The 18,064-nt window shown below is 38.1% G+C and overlaps 2 protein-coding genes across 2 annotated transcripts; both read left to right on the forward strand.

Moving 5' to 3' along the window:
* The first annotated feature begins 1,570 nt into the window (after nt 1-1,570).
* Nucleotides 1,571-12,635, forward strand: LOC110054384 (polyunsaturated fatty acid 5-lipoxygenase-like). The gene is made up of 15 exons (XM_089285413.1): nt 1,571-3,098; nt 3,441-3,485; nt 4,533-4,658; nt 4,852-4,949; nt 5,367-5,499; nt 6,301-6,396; nt 6,521-6,617; nt 6,925-7,042; nt 7,626-7,718; nt 8,227-8,287; nt 8,377-8,482; nt 8,946-9,031; nt 9,627-9,800; nt 10,459-10,622; nt 11,013-12,635. The coding sequence occupies exons 1-15, from the start codon at nt 2,607-2,609 to the stop codon at nt 11,125-11,127; spliced, it is 2,004 nt and encodes a 667-aa protein (XP_089141539.1). The 5' UTR covers nt 1,571-2,606; the 3' UTR covers nt 11,128-12,635.
* Nucleotides 12,636-14,189: 1,554 nt separating this feature from the next.
* On the forward strand, nt 14,190-17,992 carry LOC110054311 (prefoldin subunit 5-like). The gene is made up of 6 exons (XM_089285416.1): nt 14,190-14,326; nt 14,404-14,502; nt 14,592-14,623; nt 16,006-16,080; nt 16,541-16,646; nt 17,022-17,992. The coding sequence occupies exons 1-6, from the start codon at nt 14,248-14,250 to the stop codon at nt 17,096-17,098; spliced, it is 468 nt and encodes a 155-aa protein (XP_089141542.1). The 5' UTR covers nt 14,190-14,247; the 3' UTR covers nt 17,099-17,992.
* The last annotated feature ends 72 nt before the right edge of the window (nt 17,993-18,064 follow it).

Below are 18,064 nucleotides of genomic sequence, written 5' to 3' on the forward strand. Positions count from 1 at the left end.
TACAAATGGCGGCAAAAGTTTGTGCTTGCTGTTTTCAAGGGGAAGCGATCAGATTTTTTTAAAGTAAGGTTTTGATCTTGAAGGGCCGTTTTCAATTTTAATTTTAATGAATATCTCATTAGCTTTGTCGCTTTGGTAAAACAACGATTCAGACAGGTATGTAACCCCCCGCTCCCGGGGGTGCTTCCTTATATGGGGTACATATGTATGTGTGGCCCCAAAAGAGCTCAAAAGGTTTGGTTTTTTAAACCTTTTTGGTCATAAATAGCGCGTCGATTTTGGCGATTTTGGCCATTTCAGTCTTATAAAATAGGGTATGGTTTTTGTACTCTAGTCTTGAATTGGGTATGTTTTTTAGAAGAAGCTACCTTTTCATCATTATCGGTGACACCATCAACAAAAGAGCTCTTCACAAATTATATGTTTACTTCAACTGTGTCAGGTCATAAATAGGGTAGGAAAAATCGCAGATTTTGGTCATAAATAGGGCAGGGTTTTGGGAAGCGGGCCGCACACCCCCACCCATTTTTTCTTTGAGTACCCCACCCCCCGGGACGTGACCTTGCTTAGCGTCAGAGCAAAACGGGAAAAGCTGTTTTATAAATTAACAGCTAAGTTCCGAGAACGGAAATATTTAGAGCTCCCATCGTCTGATAAATAGCGGGAATCGATGCAGAATATAAGAATTCTTTCACGCATTGAGAGATAACTATCTTATCTACTCGTGTCGTCTCGCGTTTTATATCAATTTATATAACATTTGTCTTCTTGTGTGCGTATTTTTGGCATACTGCTGAATTATTGTCGTGAATGGATGTTTACAGAAATGGATGATCGGTTTAAATTATAATGGATTTTTTTTCAAAAACGGATCAGCCCCTTTATTTTGACTATTACAATGTTTTTCTTAAGATTTGTGTCAATACGTGATTCAATTAATGAGGACTAGTGAGGAAGATAAAAATTTAAGTTGAGGAATTCAATTTAGCTGTTTCCGGTGGCCCTTTGAACGTTGCCATTCATTTAGTAAGGATTTCTTCTCTCGTTTAGTAGTTTATTTTAGTATATTATTTTGCAAAGCCCCCTGACTGAAAACCAGTATCTGTGACGTGGGTTTATAAGAATATTGTTTTGCCGTCCGAGGCAGAATATTCTTACTTTTCGGCCGATTTTAGGCTGAAATACCGTTGTGAATATTCTTAGATTATAGCGTACGGCATTTCTGTTTTGGAATGTGTTTGGCGTCTGGATGGTGTTAAAGTAATTCTGCAGCCAGCCTGCAGGCATAAAGCCTGATACCAAGGTCAGAACCTCTTGCAGAGATGTTATTAGCATCGGAAATACGGCTAGTACTGTTTTTGTTCTGTCGCCTAGAAAGGAAGAATTTTATACGACTCAGTAAACAACATTTAATTGTATTGTATTTACAAATTTTCAACACAACATTTTATTCTTTTCAAAATCTCAGCCTCGGCTTTATTTTTAAAATATTCTTAAAATTTCCCAAATTTCAGCCTCGGTATTCTTATGAAACATATTCTTACAAAAAACAAAGACATGAAAGAGTGTAACTTTAAATGAGAGGGCATGTGTTACAATTGTTGATTTTCGCTTTAAAGAAATTACAAAAGTTGAATGATTCATCTATAAATTATTGTCAGAGAGCAGTTAGTTACTCTCAAATATGTTATAACACCAAGTAAAAGATCAGGCTGAATCGCATTTTCAGTAGTATGCATAGGCTTTCAATTTCTCACGACTTTTGTTAAGCTCGTAAGGGCCACTTGAAGAAAAAGGAGCAAACTGTAGTCGTAAAATGAAAGGCTGGTCAAACGGCGGAAAAGATCTTGAATCACACATTTTAACATGGTCCGTTATCTAGACCAGTTGCAGATTGTACTTCTGCCTAACCGAAATACGGGGCCAAATTTATACAGAGTACATTTTTCTACAGTTCGAATCGCCTTGCAGCTTTTTAAAGGTTTGTTTATCGTGTCCAACGTGACGTTATTCTAATTTCCTGAAGTCTGAAGGGAAAAAAGTTGTCAACGCCGTTTTGGGTGACGTCAAATCCGATAACTCCCGCACGTGTCAGGACCACCGGATTTGTCTCATGTCTATGTTATCCTTCAGAGTCGTCTAATTGCTTTACCGGATCGTTTTTTGTTTTGTTTAGAAGGATCTTTCCACTGGTTTTAAACGGCCCAACTGGAACAAGAACGAATTCTAGGCTTCCCAGTCGGTGGTAGCGCGTAATTGTTCTTTACATGGTTATTCACACGAGTGAAGTCCACGGAAACACAATTACAATGGATTAGTTTTCTTGACAACGGAAAAATAATCACTTGTGACGTCACTCGCACCTTCAAGTGACAAGATTCCGAGAGCTTTCGGAAGAAGTGGGCCGTGTACGCGCAACAAGTTGTGAGCACGGGTTGTGAGTTGAAAGAACTTAAAACTTACTACGGAAACTTTGTAAATCACTGCATAGTTGATCGGGACTCAAGTTGACCTGGAATAGTTTCTTCGAAGAATTAATTAGCACCGAAGACAAGTACATCGTTCACAGGTCGTCAGCTTCAGCTTCTCTGGTAAAGCACAACAACATGGGAAATGCTTGTAGCGGTTTGCCTCCTGACTGTGAAATAATCGTCAAGACAGGCGATGTGAAAGGTGCAGGAACGGACGCTAATGTCTACTGCGCTATATACAACGAAGACAAGACCCGCTCGCGTGACTTAAACCTTGACTGCAAATGGAAGAACGATTTCGAAAAGGGCTCCGTGGACCATTTCAAAGTTCACTGCGGCCTTCCTCCTGGCCCACTGCACAAAATTGAAATCTGGAGAGATGACAGTGGCATCGGCGACGACTGGTTCGTCGAGTGGATCAAAGTGAAAAAGCTTAATCCTCCGGACAGCGACGAGGTTATCTTTCCGTGCAATCGATGGGTTAAGGCTGAACGAAGGCTTACTTTGACTCCGTACGACTGTGTTTTGCCACAGTTTGACGAAAATCCGGAACAACGAAAGCAGGAATTGGAAGATAAAAGAGACCTTTATCGTTTGTCTCGTAAAGCTCCAGGTATTCCGAAACAGGTAAGCTTTATCACGTAGCATTTGCCAACAATTCTGTGTTTGAAAAACTTTTTGAAGTAAATTAAAACTTACATAAGACTTTATGCTCACGTGTAAGTAAACATTTACTAGTTGAATCTTTGAGTGTTTTCTATTTAATATTTATCTGTATCTGTATCTTTTTCTGCAAGATATTTTTCGCGTGCCAAGTGGCAACAATTGAAGTACGCGAAGGTTATATATCTGACGTCGGCCAGTTACATTATTATTGTTATTAAACAAATGCAATAAAAATGAAACATTATTTAACTGTTTTGATTACGTAACTTCCAATTGATTTCCCTTCTTTCTAACTTGCTTTAGGTTGAAAGTTGTCCAAGGGACGAGAGTTTCAGCAATGACTACAAGGTATTTTCTCGCGGAAACTTAATTTTTTGCTTTAGGAAGTTAAAGAACTGACAGTTTTTCTCAGACGGGTATAAACGCTTATGTGACCTGATTTTGTAAGTGGACGAACAAAGAAAAAACTCTTTTGTTAAGGTCTCCTTATTTTACATTTAACAAAGCGTTATTTCAGTGGCTAAATGGTCCCTAAATGATCACATATCATTTATTCAGTTATTAAGCTAAGTTCTGCTCTGGATGGTCAAGTTATAGTACGTGTACCGCAAGTCAGATCTGTATTTCTGTTGACTTCATTGTTCATTTCAAACAATGCATATTTCCACTCTTTCTCTGAACATGTCACCTGTGTTTCAAGTGGTAATGGATGCTTTGTTAAATGATTGACACCTCTTTATGGGTTCATACAAATAAAAAACTAAAAGCGTTGGTAAAAATGTAAAGAAACAGTGGGGCAGCTGAGGCTCTGAGAACTTTTCAACCTTGAATTTTTGTGAAAGAAAAGATTGCAAATTTCCTATTACCGTATGAAAATATATGTTAATGGCATCTAGCATTTGCCAGTCGGGATTGACAATTCTAATCTCTTTATAATTTGTCGTGGTACACTCCTTTTATTACCAGTACTTGTGATTGTCTGGAAGCAGCTAGACACTACAGTTTTGGTCCAAAACGTTTCATTTGTTGTTAAACTTGCTTGAGGTCAGCAAATTTAGTCTGAAGTTTAGCGGGCATAAATTGGAAGTTTCACTGGTCAAGTGAAGGAACTTTTCAGAGCTGCAAAAATTTGTAAAATTTTAAATTAATGTGCTGAAAATCGTGACATTTTATAACTACTTGCAAATGACTGTATTTAGACATACCTTTCAATTTGAGCATTTTAATTATTGTTATGTTATAATGGTCATATACCATAATAATTATGGTATATGACCCTTTGTGACTGAGAACAATAGTTGCCCTCAGTCACAAAATTTGCACATGAATTGAAACTTCAAACACATTTTCCAAGCGAAATAATTTGCTTTAGCCATTTTGAATCTTTTTCTGCAGTGGAACATTCAGCAGACCAAGTATAAACTGGCTGTGAAATGTAAGCTGGCAAAGCTGACATCAGATCCATGGGAAACTTTAGATGACTTCAGCAATCTCTACAAAGGAAGTCTCAACATGCCTTATGTAAGTTGCATGGCATTTATTATTAGTTCTGAACTTTGAGTATAAATCAGCAAAATATTAGTAATAACATAAGCAAAGCTAATAATTGTTCTGTTAGAGATTTTTTGTTGGTTTACATTTGTTATAAATTATTTTCTGAGGCATGGATCTGTAAGATAAAGGTAATTTTTTTTTTGCATGTGTGTGTGTGCAGGGTTATTTCAACTGGAAAGAAGATTCCAACTTTGGTCGTCAGAGGGTTCAAGGGTGCAATCCTACCCTTCTCAGACTTTGCACTGAAATTCCAGAAAAGTAAGACTATGCTATTTTCTTAGTTCATTAATTTACCAATTTTAGCCTGTAGAGAATATTATTAGTCTGACTAAAATTGCTTACCTATTTTAGTTTTAAAAGCACTAAATTTGGTGTCTGGACCATCTTTAGAATCATACAAAATGCAAATCAATAATAATTATTATAAACATCAATAGTGCCAATCTGTCTACTAAGTTTCAAATTCATAGACTCATTAATTGGCTGCTCAAAAGACAGTTTGTAAATCTGATACAAGATGAAAGCAAACTTTGATATCAGATGGCTAGAGGTATTGGGCAAACAGCAGAGGCAAGATAATATGTAAAAAGTTTCTTAAATTCTGTTAAGATTCTTATTTACTATTTAGTTTTCATTGTTTCTTCTTTGCGATATATTAATAATATTTGGAATCAGTTTTAAGGTCACAGCTGAGATGGTTGAACCTTTTCTGGAAGGGATGACACTCGAAGATGCAATGAAAAACAAGAAAATCTACATTGTGAACTTGAAAAAACTAAGTGATGTCATGTGTAGATTCAACAGAGTGGTGAGTAACAGAAACTTAGCTATTGCTCCTGCTGTGGAATTGTAGACTTGTAGGGGTTTCATTTAATTAATCAGCAGGAGGGAAACTGGTTTTTACTGGTGGGCAAAACTATTCGAACTGAAATTCTGTATAAGAAGAACTTTCTGCCAGAAGGTCAAACCAGGGGGGCAAAATCGTTCTAGCAGCCGGTCAATTTACATGGAGCTGGGCTTCTAATGAAACCCCTGACTTGTGCACGACCTTGCTGCCCTTAAGTTCTTGGAAAACATATTAGTTTACGCTATTTGTAGTGGGTTATTTTTTTCAAATTTTGTCAAATTTTGTCAGGATAATAGTATTATAAAGAACTGTTTTAAGAGAGTTATGGTAGTAAATGGCAGATGCATGTGGAATGAATGTGTAATCCAAGACCAATCTAATCTGAACAGTATTTTTTTCTTCTTTTTTAAGAGTTTAAGTGGTTATAAAAATGGATGGAACAAAATATATTGATGAGGGAGAGGAGAGTAAAGATACTCTTTCCCGGCCAATCAATTATCTTAGTGAGCTTGTGCTGCACCTAATCCTCTCACAGTTTGAAATGATTGCTATGCCAATTGGTGCATATCGTTTTTGACTTGCCAGGCTAGGGACAAAGGAGAATTTTAAAATGGCTGTGACAAACAGAACTCTGTGAGACTGTTACTAACAAGGATTACTCTTGCGTGTTTTTGTGTTTATACTTCCCTTTGAAATAGTGCTAAGACAAATGTCCATGTTTGTTTTGTTTTTTATTGATGTCTTGTGATCTTTACCCTTTAGATCTGCAAGCCTATGGCTTTATTCTTTGCAAATGACAGGAAGGAGTTAATGCCCATTGCAATCCAGCTGTTCCAGAAGCCAGCAGATGATAATCCAGTGAGTTTAATCTAGACACCAATAAGTTCACAAAGAGAAGTTCACATGTTGTTGCAAATATTATTTGCTAGTGTTGGAAAGCTTGATGAGTTTGCTTGATGTTGATGTGCATTGTTTATTGTAGGTTTTTGTACCAAGTGATCCTAAATATACCTGGATGTTGGCCAAGATGTATTACAACAATGCTGATGCCGCATTCCACCAATCCTGCACTCATCTTGGTAAGTGTTATGGAAACACTGTACCATTTCTTAATGCCCTTAAACCCTTCTCAATCTGCCAGTCAAAAAATGTTTCTAACTTTTAGTTGCTGAAATTAAACCCTTGTGTGAGGTCATTGAAAAGAAAGCTATTCTAAATTTATGTGCTACAAATTTGTTACTGGTTAACTAGCATGAAGGGCATCTGTCTAGAAATGACATTAATCTCACTCTTGTGTTAAAAATGAAGACTTGTTTGAATATGGGACAAACACTTTGAGGTCAAAGTAAACTCTGACAGAATTCTTTGGCTTAACTTAAAATGCAGGCTTCACCCATTTGGTAGCTGAAACAATGTGCGTGGGAACTCATCGTCAGCTGTCACCATCTCACCCTGTGTTCAGGCTACTTGCCCCTCATTTTCTCTATCTCTTGGCCATCAACTCGTAAGTACAGTTTGTAATGTTGAGTCCTGTATTTTGTGTTTCATTGCAGAGGACTTAGTATTTTGTATGATATCATTGAATTTTAGGGTTTTTTTTGTAACTTGAATAGCTGGTTTGAGTAGTAATGTTGTGATTGGGGGTAATCAATTTTTCCTAGAAAATCTTCAGTCCCGGAAACTTGAAATCTTGAAATATTGAAAGGCTTTGTGATGAGTCACAAAGTCTGTTTTTGTGTGTGTTTCTCTCCATTTCAAATCCTAAAAATGTTTTTAGTTCCAGCAGTGACATGTTACTCAGTAGGAGACCTTCCTGAAAACCATGTGTTTATACATGACAGGCACCTCCTCCCATGAAGATTATTTATTGTTGTTGTTGTTGTTGTTATTATCATTATCATTATCATTATTAACTCGGAAAAAAATCCGAGTTCCAGATCTTTCTCCAAGCTGGTGTCATTTCAACATTTAATATTTCTTATAACACTCATCATCGCCGTCATCATCATCATCATCATTACCATCATCATCATCATTATCATTATTATTATTAATACTTATTGAAGTTTGTCATATCTTGTTTTCAGGCTTGCCCTTGCAAAGCTTGTAGCTCCAAATGGCTGGATTGACAATACAATGACAACTGGAGCTGGTGGACTGATGGAACTTGTTAGCCAGAGGTAATAATATCTTTGCCTCCCCACCCTTCTGCCTCTAAGCCTGGTTCTAGGTGAATTTTGGAGATGTTGAGGTCTTCATTGCCTCACAGTGGTATGTTCGCACACAGCTGATGCAAAGTCAAAAGATACTTGGCTGAAATATGAGCAGATATAAAGTCATCCGCTTCTAATTAACAACTATTCTATGAGCACACACTGGATATGAGGTGATAGATAACCAACAAGGTGTGTAGCACGGAGTTGGCTATAATCTCTCATATCCAACAAGTGTGAGTGGAATGACTGTTTTGTTAAAACCATCCCCAAAATATAGAAAACCAAAATAAAATGCAAATAAAAACACCCCAAAAAATTTGTGTATGTTTACCATATTTATAGAGCATGGTATAATGGCTCTTATACCACGATGGCTAAGCCAATGAAAACTCTTGAATTACATTACCAGATGATCCAGTTTTTAATAATGAGTATTATGTTTATTTCTAATTTATATCAACTTACTTTTCAGTTGGTATAACTGGAGGATGGATGTAGATGGATGGTTGCCTTCTGATTTGGCCCAAAGGGGGGTATGTTTTTACACTGTCCAAATGTGTACTCTCTGTGAAATGGTGATTGAGAATTTTTGTGGTTTTAATGCAATATTGTTGTTTTGAAGGTTGATGATGTGGAAGCCTTTCCAAACTACCCCTACAGAGATGACGCACTGCTCATTTTTGAAGCCATTCATACCTATGTCCGTGAAGTATTGGAAGCCTTTTATGGTGAGACTTGAAAATCTGTTAATAAATTACTGTGGTCCACATGGCACAATGGCCTTATGGTTAGTGTGTTTGACTCAGGATTGAGTGGTCCAGATTCAAGCCCTGGTGGGGGACATTGTGTTGTGTTCTTGAGCAAGTCACTTTACTCTCACAGTGCCTCTCTCCTCCAAGGTGTACAAATGGGTAGTAGCAAATTTAATTCTGGAGGTAACCCTGCAGTGGACTAGCATACCATCCAGGGGGGAGTAGAAATACTCCTAGTCACTTCATGATACAGAAACTGGGAAAAACTCCGGCTTGATGGACCATTTGTCTCATATGCAGAGTTAACCTTACCAAACTTATTTGGTCTTTTCACCACCATTGAGAATGTCCACATTCCCAAATTTCCTTATGGATTAAGAAAGTTGAATTTGATGAATATTCTTTAATGTTGGTGTTTATTTCTTCATTTCAAATTTAGATGCACCAGAGAAGTTGACAGAAGATTGGGAAATCCAGAATTGGGGACATATGTTGGCTGATCCTGAAGACGGTTTGGGAATTAAGGTAGAGATTGACCTACCATTAACTGACTGACCAGCAAGTTGTTGCAGCAAGTTGCTACCTGACTGTTTGATTGTTGGATTAGTTGACTGACCGTTAGCGCAACCGACTGACAATTGTTCTCAAGGGTTCCTTATAAATCGAATTTCAAAATAATGTTTGCACCCTCTTTAAGACCTACTATGAAACATCCCTTCACTCTAAGAACACAAGGAACAAAGGTTTATCAGTGAAACTACCTAAAGTTCCCCTTGAAGTTGGGAAGAAGAGTTTTCACTATCAAGGTGCCAAGATTTTTAATGAACTGCCAATCAAATTTAGATCCATAACTTCAAGAACATTTTTTTACACCGTTTTTACCCATTTTTACCTTTTTAGCTTATTTTCACTGTAGTTTGTTCTACAGGACCTTCTGATAACAGTTTTAAATACACTGATGGGTCATCCGGTTTAAATTTTCGTTGTTATCATTATTATCATTATCATTATCATTATCATTATCGTTATCGTTATCGTTATCATTATCCTTATCAGTATCATTATTTTGATGATGATGTCTGGAAGTGATTGAGTTCACTTACATGTATTTATTTCCTAGGGAGTATTTGGAGACGGCAAGTTTACAGTATTAGAGGATTTGATCAAAGCCGTGACCTCGATTATCTTCATCAGTAGTGTGGGACACTCTGCAGCAAATTTTGCTCAGTATGACGAATACGCCTTCCCACCCAACTATCCCGCTTTCCTGCGGGGAAAACCTCCGACAAACAAGGTAAATGAGTTTTTAAAATTGTACAACCTAAGCTGTTGAGATAAGTTAAGCTTTCAGTTAAAATTACGTTTGTACACTAACCTGCGATGCGTACCTGTTCTCGTCTACTGGTAGCGCGGAAACTGGGTCGAGAACAAAAAATCGACGGGGAGAGACGTAGAGAGGGGGATGACCAACGCATCTTCCCGCCCTTGGCACCTGCTGCATGCTGTAACTTAGCCGGGGTGTTGATTGGTTAACTGTGCAGTTACGGCTTGTTGTTATGCCCACCAACTCAAATACGTTTTTCGATTGGAGGAGAACGTGTCACTTGTGGTGTGTCAAAACTCGCTAATTCCCTAGAGCGAACAAAACTCACTAACTCCCCAGGGAAACAACGTGAACTTTCGACTCGCACGTGATCAGGTTGTGCACCTTGAAACCGCGGCAAATTTGTTGCGCTAGCTGGCGTCAAGCAAATAATTTTTTCGCATTTTTCTTTCTCTTTTTGAGTTGGGAGGTATAACAAAACACTTCATGACTGGCTCCACTGGAAACAGTGAGTTTTGTTTCCTCGAGACCCTCAATGTTCCCCAGACGAGGCTCAAATAGACAAATACTGTTTTAATGTTCCGTGTAAAGTCCGGTTTAGATTGTTGTATTCTTATTGTGATGGCAGGAACCCCTGACGGAGAAAGACATCATCAACTCTCTTCCAGTGAAAGATATGACATTGGACATCATTCTTGTGACGAAAATCCTCAGCGATCGTGGTACAAATGCCCTGGGTGACTTTGAAGTGCAGTACATGTACGATCCAAGAGGAACTAAACCTGTTGAAAAGTAAGGCAATCATTTCTTAAGTGTTTCTTTCTGCCATTGTTTCAATATCACGCGCCTTTTGGCGAATATTTTGTCGCCAATTAATGCAGGTCCACTATCCTGGTCGAATTGGAATTGGAGAGGTTGGTTTTTGTGGAGGGAGGAAAAGCGGAGAACCCGGAGAAAAACCCTCCGAACTAGGCGAGAACCAACAACAAACTCAACCAACTTACGGCACGGGGCCGGAATCGAACACGGGCCACGTTGGTGGGAGGCGAGCGCTCTCACCACTGCACCATCCCTTCTCCCTAATTGTTCAATTGAACTATAGGATTTACTGTAATTGGTTATAGAAGCCACTGAGGTTCACTCTCTCTCATCAAATCGATCTTGCGGTGATTGTTATTTTAGGTTAAAGAAGCGTTTATTGGAAGTGAGTGACATCATAGCCGAGAGGAACAAGAGTCGGCCATTTCCTTATCCATACCTGGACCCTAAAGAAGTACCCAATGCAATCAGTATCTGAATAATTCACCCCACGACACGGAGAAAACTGGGGACGGTTGCCAACACAAGGGATTCGTTACCAGGACTCATTGCTTGAATAAGGACTACGCTGCGAAATAAACAACAATGACATTGCTATAGAACGTGACTTTTCGTAACAACAAAGTGTGAATTCTTGTTCATATTCAGTGCATGTAGCAGCTCTCGTAAGGTCTCACATGAATGGCTCGATATCCTTAAGGGAATAATAAAACAAACAACAGAAACAATGCCCCCTAGCCCTAAAACAATAACAGCTTACGAGGGCTGCTACTTCTGTATTCAACATTTTTTAGGTGATGAAAGTATGGAAAGTATGGAAATTATTTATAGGTTAATAATGTTTACAGCTCTCGGTTATTTCGTCCATGTAAACGTTTTATTAATCAGACTAACCGGTCGAACCTAAATTTAACACTAGATCTCACTGTTTTGAAGACGGTTTCTGAACAAAAGAGGAGTATTCTTTCGACGAATTTTGAAAGTCGATCAATTTTACTTTTGTGGAGCTTGATCCGTTTCCAATTTTCACGATTTCAGTGACACAGTCGCTAGATTAGCGCCGTTGGAACAGCAGAAGACAGCTCCTATGAAACTTGAGCAAATTTTGTAAAAATCATAACCAAACGTTTTTGTAAGTTTATATGAGTGATAGAGGTGAGGAATTCAATTTAGCACTTATTAGAGCGGTTTTCGCTTGAGGGTCGGAAATATTTGGCTTTCACCTTCTGCGCCTCACGCCTGGCTTACATGTGAAAAAACTCGCGCCATTTTTTCATCCAATCTTTGCAGAAATTGAATTTGTTGAAGTACAACCAAAACTAATTGTGACGCGTTCGCATACATTTTCCCGCGCTTCGAGTCAGCAACATGTAATTACTTCGAGTTTTGATTGGTTGATTGGATTGTCTGTGTCCTTTGTGATTGGCTAGAGTAATCAATTTGGTTTTGGTGTTACGACACTCCATTGAAAACCACTCTTTTTACCGTTTACGTATTTTTCACGGTGCTGCAATTCAGTTAGTGCTAACACTAAGACTCTTATAAAGAATCGACAAATAAACTAGATAACAGGTTTACCTGTAAGCAGGCATTTTCAGTGTAACTGCTTAATTTCAGATAAACAGATATTTATTTTGTACACTTGGAGAGAAATCTCCTTATCATACGTCCAGTAAAAAGTTAGTTTAGTGGCGTGCAAGTACACAGTTAATCTTAATTTCATTGTAACGAAAAAAAAAAAAAAAAAACATTGGGCGAAAGAGCTCGTGCACTTTAAGTATTTACCTGATTCTGCTTCGAGTCAAAGTTTGACGTTAAGAAACGCAGTATGTGACTATTCAAATGAAATCTACTGAGCAGTACGTTTTGTTTGGCAAAATGGAACAGGGCTTATTTTAATAAGACATCTTGATTCTCTTGGGAGTGGAAAGGTTGCTGATTAGCGCGTGAAAGTTGTCCATTAAAGAGATCAGATGGCTACCTGCATGTCTTTGTTGTTGTTGATTGAGAAATGGAAAATAAGGCCCCGACCATATTACGCTGGGGAAATTTGAAAACGGCGTATTCACTCTAAAAGCGCATTAAGTGTTTTCCATCCACACTATGCCGGAAAAATTTGAAAACGGAACAATCACCGTTTATTTTGGATTTGTGTTTGAGGAAATTTCGGGCAGGAAAATCACATGATTATCCTGACATAATCGTTTTCGAAACTGAAGCTCCGCTTTCAAAATGTTTTCCGTCCTCTCACTAAAACGCAAAGCCAGCGTTTTCAAATTCCTCCGGTTTGAAGAGCGTTTTCGACAAACACCGTTTTCGTGACAGGTAAGTGTGGACGGAAGACCGCCTAACCGTAGAAATAAAGCTGCGTTTTCAAATTTCTCCAGCGTGGTGTGGACACTAACCGAACTACATGTCTCTGGTTGATAAAAGAAATCTAAATAAGATGGACGTTGTGGCAGAATAACAACGCAGGCAATGTTACGTTCACCAACTACCACAACTTCCTTACGGTTACCACTTACAGGAAGGGGAGAACAGGAACTTATCTTGCCTTTTCTTGAGCTCGTTTGGCTCTTTTTGCAGCAGGGGCGAGTAATTTGAGTTTTCGTTCTTAGATTTGTTACAATTCCGTTTACGGGAAATTTTTTCATATAAAGAAATAAGTTGAAAATATCTTTTCAGTTCCTGAGAAACAAATAAAGTTTGATGGAATTGTTCAGAATCACTGAGAGTAAGATACATTATTATCCAACTGCAGCGAATATCGTCCAAGTAGCAGTACAACTATACAGCGATATTGTACAGTTATTTGTACAGTCTAAAACCTGTTTGCCGTACAGGTCGGCGCGTGCACGCAAAACTGGCGCACTCTCCCTCTTTCACTGATAAATTTATTGACTACAGCAGTTGGATAATAAATCTCTTATTAGATGTTTTGGTGTGTGTATCGCTTTATATCTTTACTCGTTGTTTGTATTTTGATTCGCCCTACGGTTCGTAAAAATATACAGTGATACTACACACCAAAATATCTAATAAGGTATATTTATTCTGTTGAGGATGAAAAAACACTAGCTATAGCTTGCTTCGTTGTGGGTCTTCTACTTCTACGCAGCTCGAAACATCTATCCACTGTTCGCGATCCTACGTTATCGGTTCTTGTCATGTTGGTGTCTCGAAACGTTTTTCACGTAGTATCAGCCTTGTAGTCTGTTGTTTGTCTTTATATATATATTTTTGGCTGATCATATCTCTTGTAGATCCTACGTTGGCAGCGTTTATCGTATGCGGTCCCTTGCAGTTTCTGGTTTCTCGAAAAGTTGGGCCTTGAAGAAAACTGAAGTAACTTGGAGAGAACCCTAGCTGAGCAAAGAAAGAGAATCAACAACAAATTAAACTCAACCTACATGTGGACCCTAACTTGAATGGGCCTATAAATCGGTGAGAGGGAAGCAATTTGATGTCCAGATTCATTCTACATTCTCCACATTTCCTTTGGGGAGCCGCTGCTGCTCTCCAGCTTCTCCGTAGTGTCTCGGCGCACATTGCGCGGGAATTGAGTGGAAACCTGGGCCTGAAACTCCTCCAATTCAACATGGCGGGCGAAACTGTGGAACTCAGCCAACTTCCAATCCCACATTTAGAAAATCTGAGATCTCAATTAGAGGAGGCGAGTATAACGCTGACTGAAGGAAGTTAAACTTTATCAGGTGGATGGACTTTGAGTTAATGATGTGTTTCATTTAGGAAGTGAAAATACTCGGAGATTCTATGAGCCAGCTAAAAGTGGCCCAGCAAAAGTTCGGAGACTCGAAAGAAAATGTAAAGAAACTAATTAATAAGGAATCAGGTGAGAACAGACTTTTAATAATAGAAGCAACTATGCTTAAGTGTATCGGTTGCACGTATTAAAAAACGTATTTCGAATTTATTCTACAGGAAAACGTATCCTCGTACCACTGACAAGCTCTGTATCCTTTTGATCTTTGTGCACATTTCATTGGGTGGGTTGTGCGGTGATGTTAGGGTAGTCAATGACGACAAATTTCGGAGGGTTTACGGCGTGATGCTGGAAGCACGCAAATTTGACTTGCCTTGTAAATGAGAAGGGATCGTAAATTCATAGCAGTGAAATTACTAAATTAATATGAAACTTCGTGTAAACTAAACGAGTTCAAACGAGTAGTATATAGGCAAAGGGCTTACGAACGACACGGATCATACAGCACAAGGGAATTGTTTTTCAATCAATGACTTGTAACTTGCTCTCTTTCCCAAGCCACCGTCCCTTGGGCATCTTTTATCACAAATCCCCTACTATTCCCATTGATTACCCATGGGTTGGCTGTCATGGGTTTTGGGTTGAGGTCAGCCACAGGATTACTGCTGTTCATACCTCCAAACATCATTTGAGTGTGTGATACATAACAAGGGGTATTGAATCATGTGTACTAAAGGTATCTGTACATGTGGTTGAGTGTCAATCAATACCCTTGGTCATCTCTCAGTCGACAGACACTCAATCAACATCTCAATCAATACCTAGTCAACACTAGTCTGACACTTGATTGACATTTAATCAACACACAATTGACACTTGATTGACACTTGATCGACGTTTGGTCAATAGTTGGCAGAGTGTCGAATGACTCATATGTATTGATCACCAATTGATGGCGCGACAGTGAAAATTAGTCTACTCTCGACCAGCTGTCAAATGAGATGTCAATTGAGTATCAATTGAGATGTTGATCAAGTGTGGATGGAGGGCATCGATCGACACTTGACCCTATATGCTTTTGGTACACATGATCCAGGGTATTTTTACTGGGTTTGGTAGGTTGTATTAATTTTGTATTTGAAAGTGAAAAATAGCCATGATGCTCAGATCAAATCTGTTAATTGGATGGTAGACTCTCAGGACTCCAAACTGGAAAAGATCAACTGGGCGGGCAAGAACCGAAGATTTATGGAAACACCATGACACTTGCATCAAGTTTCCAAATTACCACCAAACATCAGTCAGTAATCAGTTGCTTGACAGGCAGGCAGACTGAAAGACAGATGGACAGAGAAACAGGCACGCAGACGGGCTGACAGACTGACAGACTAACAGACAGAGATAGACAGAGAAACAAACAGAGAGACTGACAGACAGACAGACAGACAGATAGACAGGCAGGTAGAGACAGACGGGCAGACTGACAGACAGACACAGATAGCATTAACTTTCTGCAAAAAGTTATTCTCATAGCATAAAAGTATGAAATAATATTTTAGAGGTAGACCTAACAGTAAATAAATGATAACTTCTAAAAACCAGAAAAGAACATTTTTCTTTAAGTCATGTCAGATGTATGTCCCTGGAACTCTTGAAAACACAAAATCTGTTTTAGTTAACATTGGAACTGGTTACTTTGTAGAGAAGGTAAGCAAAGAAATGTTGCCTTCAACTAGCCACCAGCATGTATACTGAAACAACAGTTTCTTATTCCTAAAATATATTTTACACACGTATATTAAATTGTTGTTGGACTGGTGTTCAGACCTCAGATTCAGGCACATAACAACATCATGCAGACATTTTATTTTGGCTAGGACCGCAAACATGTACGTGTAATACATTAAATGTATTACAAATTTTGTAATCTCTCTTAGTAGATGATTAAAAAAACAGTTTTAACATTTTTATTGTTCCACTAATAGGAGTGGGAGTTAAAATGTGGTTTACATTCATTTTTAGAGATTGAATCATATTCAAATGATCAAAACAAAAGCAGCCATATTCCCTGCAAACTGAGTTTTTTTTTTTACATTGATAGATGTTATTGGTATTAAATGCCAAGTTTTCTAATGTCAGATGAACTGACTTTTCTTGTTGCCTTTAGGGTCTGAAGGAGGCTGAGGAATATTTTGGAAGGAAAGTAGACTTGGTTACAAAACAGCTGGAGCTTCTACAACCTAAGCTAGTTGAAAAACACAAATTGCGACAAGGTACAGTTTTGATGAGTACTATAGGAGGTGAAACTTGATTGCCTTACAGCACTTAAAAACTGTGCTTAATCAACGCTTTTGTGGTTTGTTACTGTCAATCATCTCAGCAGACCTCTCAGGAAACAGAAGTTTACTTTAACAGGTTGAAAAGGTTGTGGGTTGTGATTGGTAGATTTTTATCCCTTTTGTTTGTTTGTTTTTTCCAAAGTTCATCGGTTGTTGTCGTAATTATGATTGACAGCAGCCAAAAACACAATTGTCAGTTTGCATGCTATCAAAAGGTGCAGTAATTCCAATCACTCGTTTGTAATGTTTGTTTGTTTTTTTGTAATTTTAACTAAATTTTTTAATACTTTTTTGTTATTTTTATCGTAGCTGTTCAAGATATGTTAAGTGCAAAGGTCCAGGCTCAAGTTCAAGCTCAGTTAGGTGGCATTCCTGCAAAGACATAAAAAATTCCCATCAACCAAGTGATTCCTAAACACTTGTGCAAAGAGCATATAAGCTGATGAACTTGCAAAAAACCACAATATGACCCTTTTCTTTCAGGGCTGTATAACGTTGAATTGACAACCGTAACCAGGACTTATACAACACACAATTTTTTTTATCAACAGTGTACTAACAAATACTACAAATTGAAAACAGGAGCATTACGTAAAAGATGTATAGTGTTTGTATGGACTTTGCACTTCTGACTTTCGCTCACATTTTAATGCTCGCAGTCACTAAGCTTAAGGGTTTCATTAACATTTTCAGTAGGAGGGTAAATGGTTTTCACAGGCAAGCAAAACAGTGTGAATTAAAAAACCTTTCCTCTAGATGGTCAAACTAGGTGGACAAAATCATCCTAACAGCCGGCCAATTTGTCCAGTGCCTGGCCCTTAATGAAACCCCTAAGTCACTAGTCAACAGTGAACCAGCCTGTAATTTTGGTTTCAATTTAGGAGTTTTTGTATTTATCATAATACAGGTGCTGGTCTTGTAAAAGACTTGTTGACAGCCAATGCTTAGTGATATTTTGATGATCAACATAGTACTTAGTCGTATTTGGTTGACTCAAAAGATTGCTTCTGCCCAGATTATTGAAATTATGCCTTAAACAAACTCTTTTTTATATCCCTGAAGCTACAAACAATGATGAAATCCAAAGAGACAACAGTTGTACTAGATCTTTAATTTATCTTTATATTACATGCATATATTTTACAATGCCATTTAGTTGTATTTAAATCTCAGAATTAGGTTTTATTTGTCACAACTTATCAGCTGTAAAATCAGAAATTGAGAATCAAAGTATAGGAGTCAGAAATTAATAAAATAGATCTCACTGATTTGGTTTGCAATTTATAGTCTGTTGAGAAAGTCTAATACTAATTATTATAATATTCCTCGATCCTGAAATGATTCAACTTTCT

Source organism: Orbicella faveolata, unplaced genomic scaffold, assembly GCF_042242905.1.
Source record: "Orbicella faveolata isolate gen_17 unplaced genomic scaffold, um_ofav_v1 contig_13, whole genome shotgun sequence".
Taxonomy (NCBI): Eukaryota; Metazoa; Cnidaria; class Anthozoa; order Scleractinia; family Merulinidae; genus Orbicella; species Orbicella faveolata.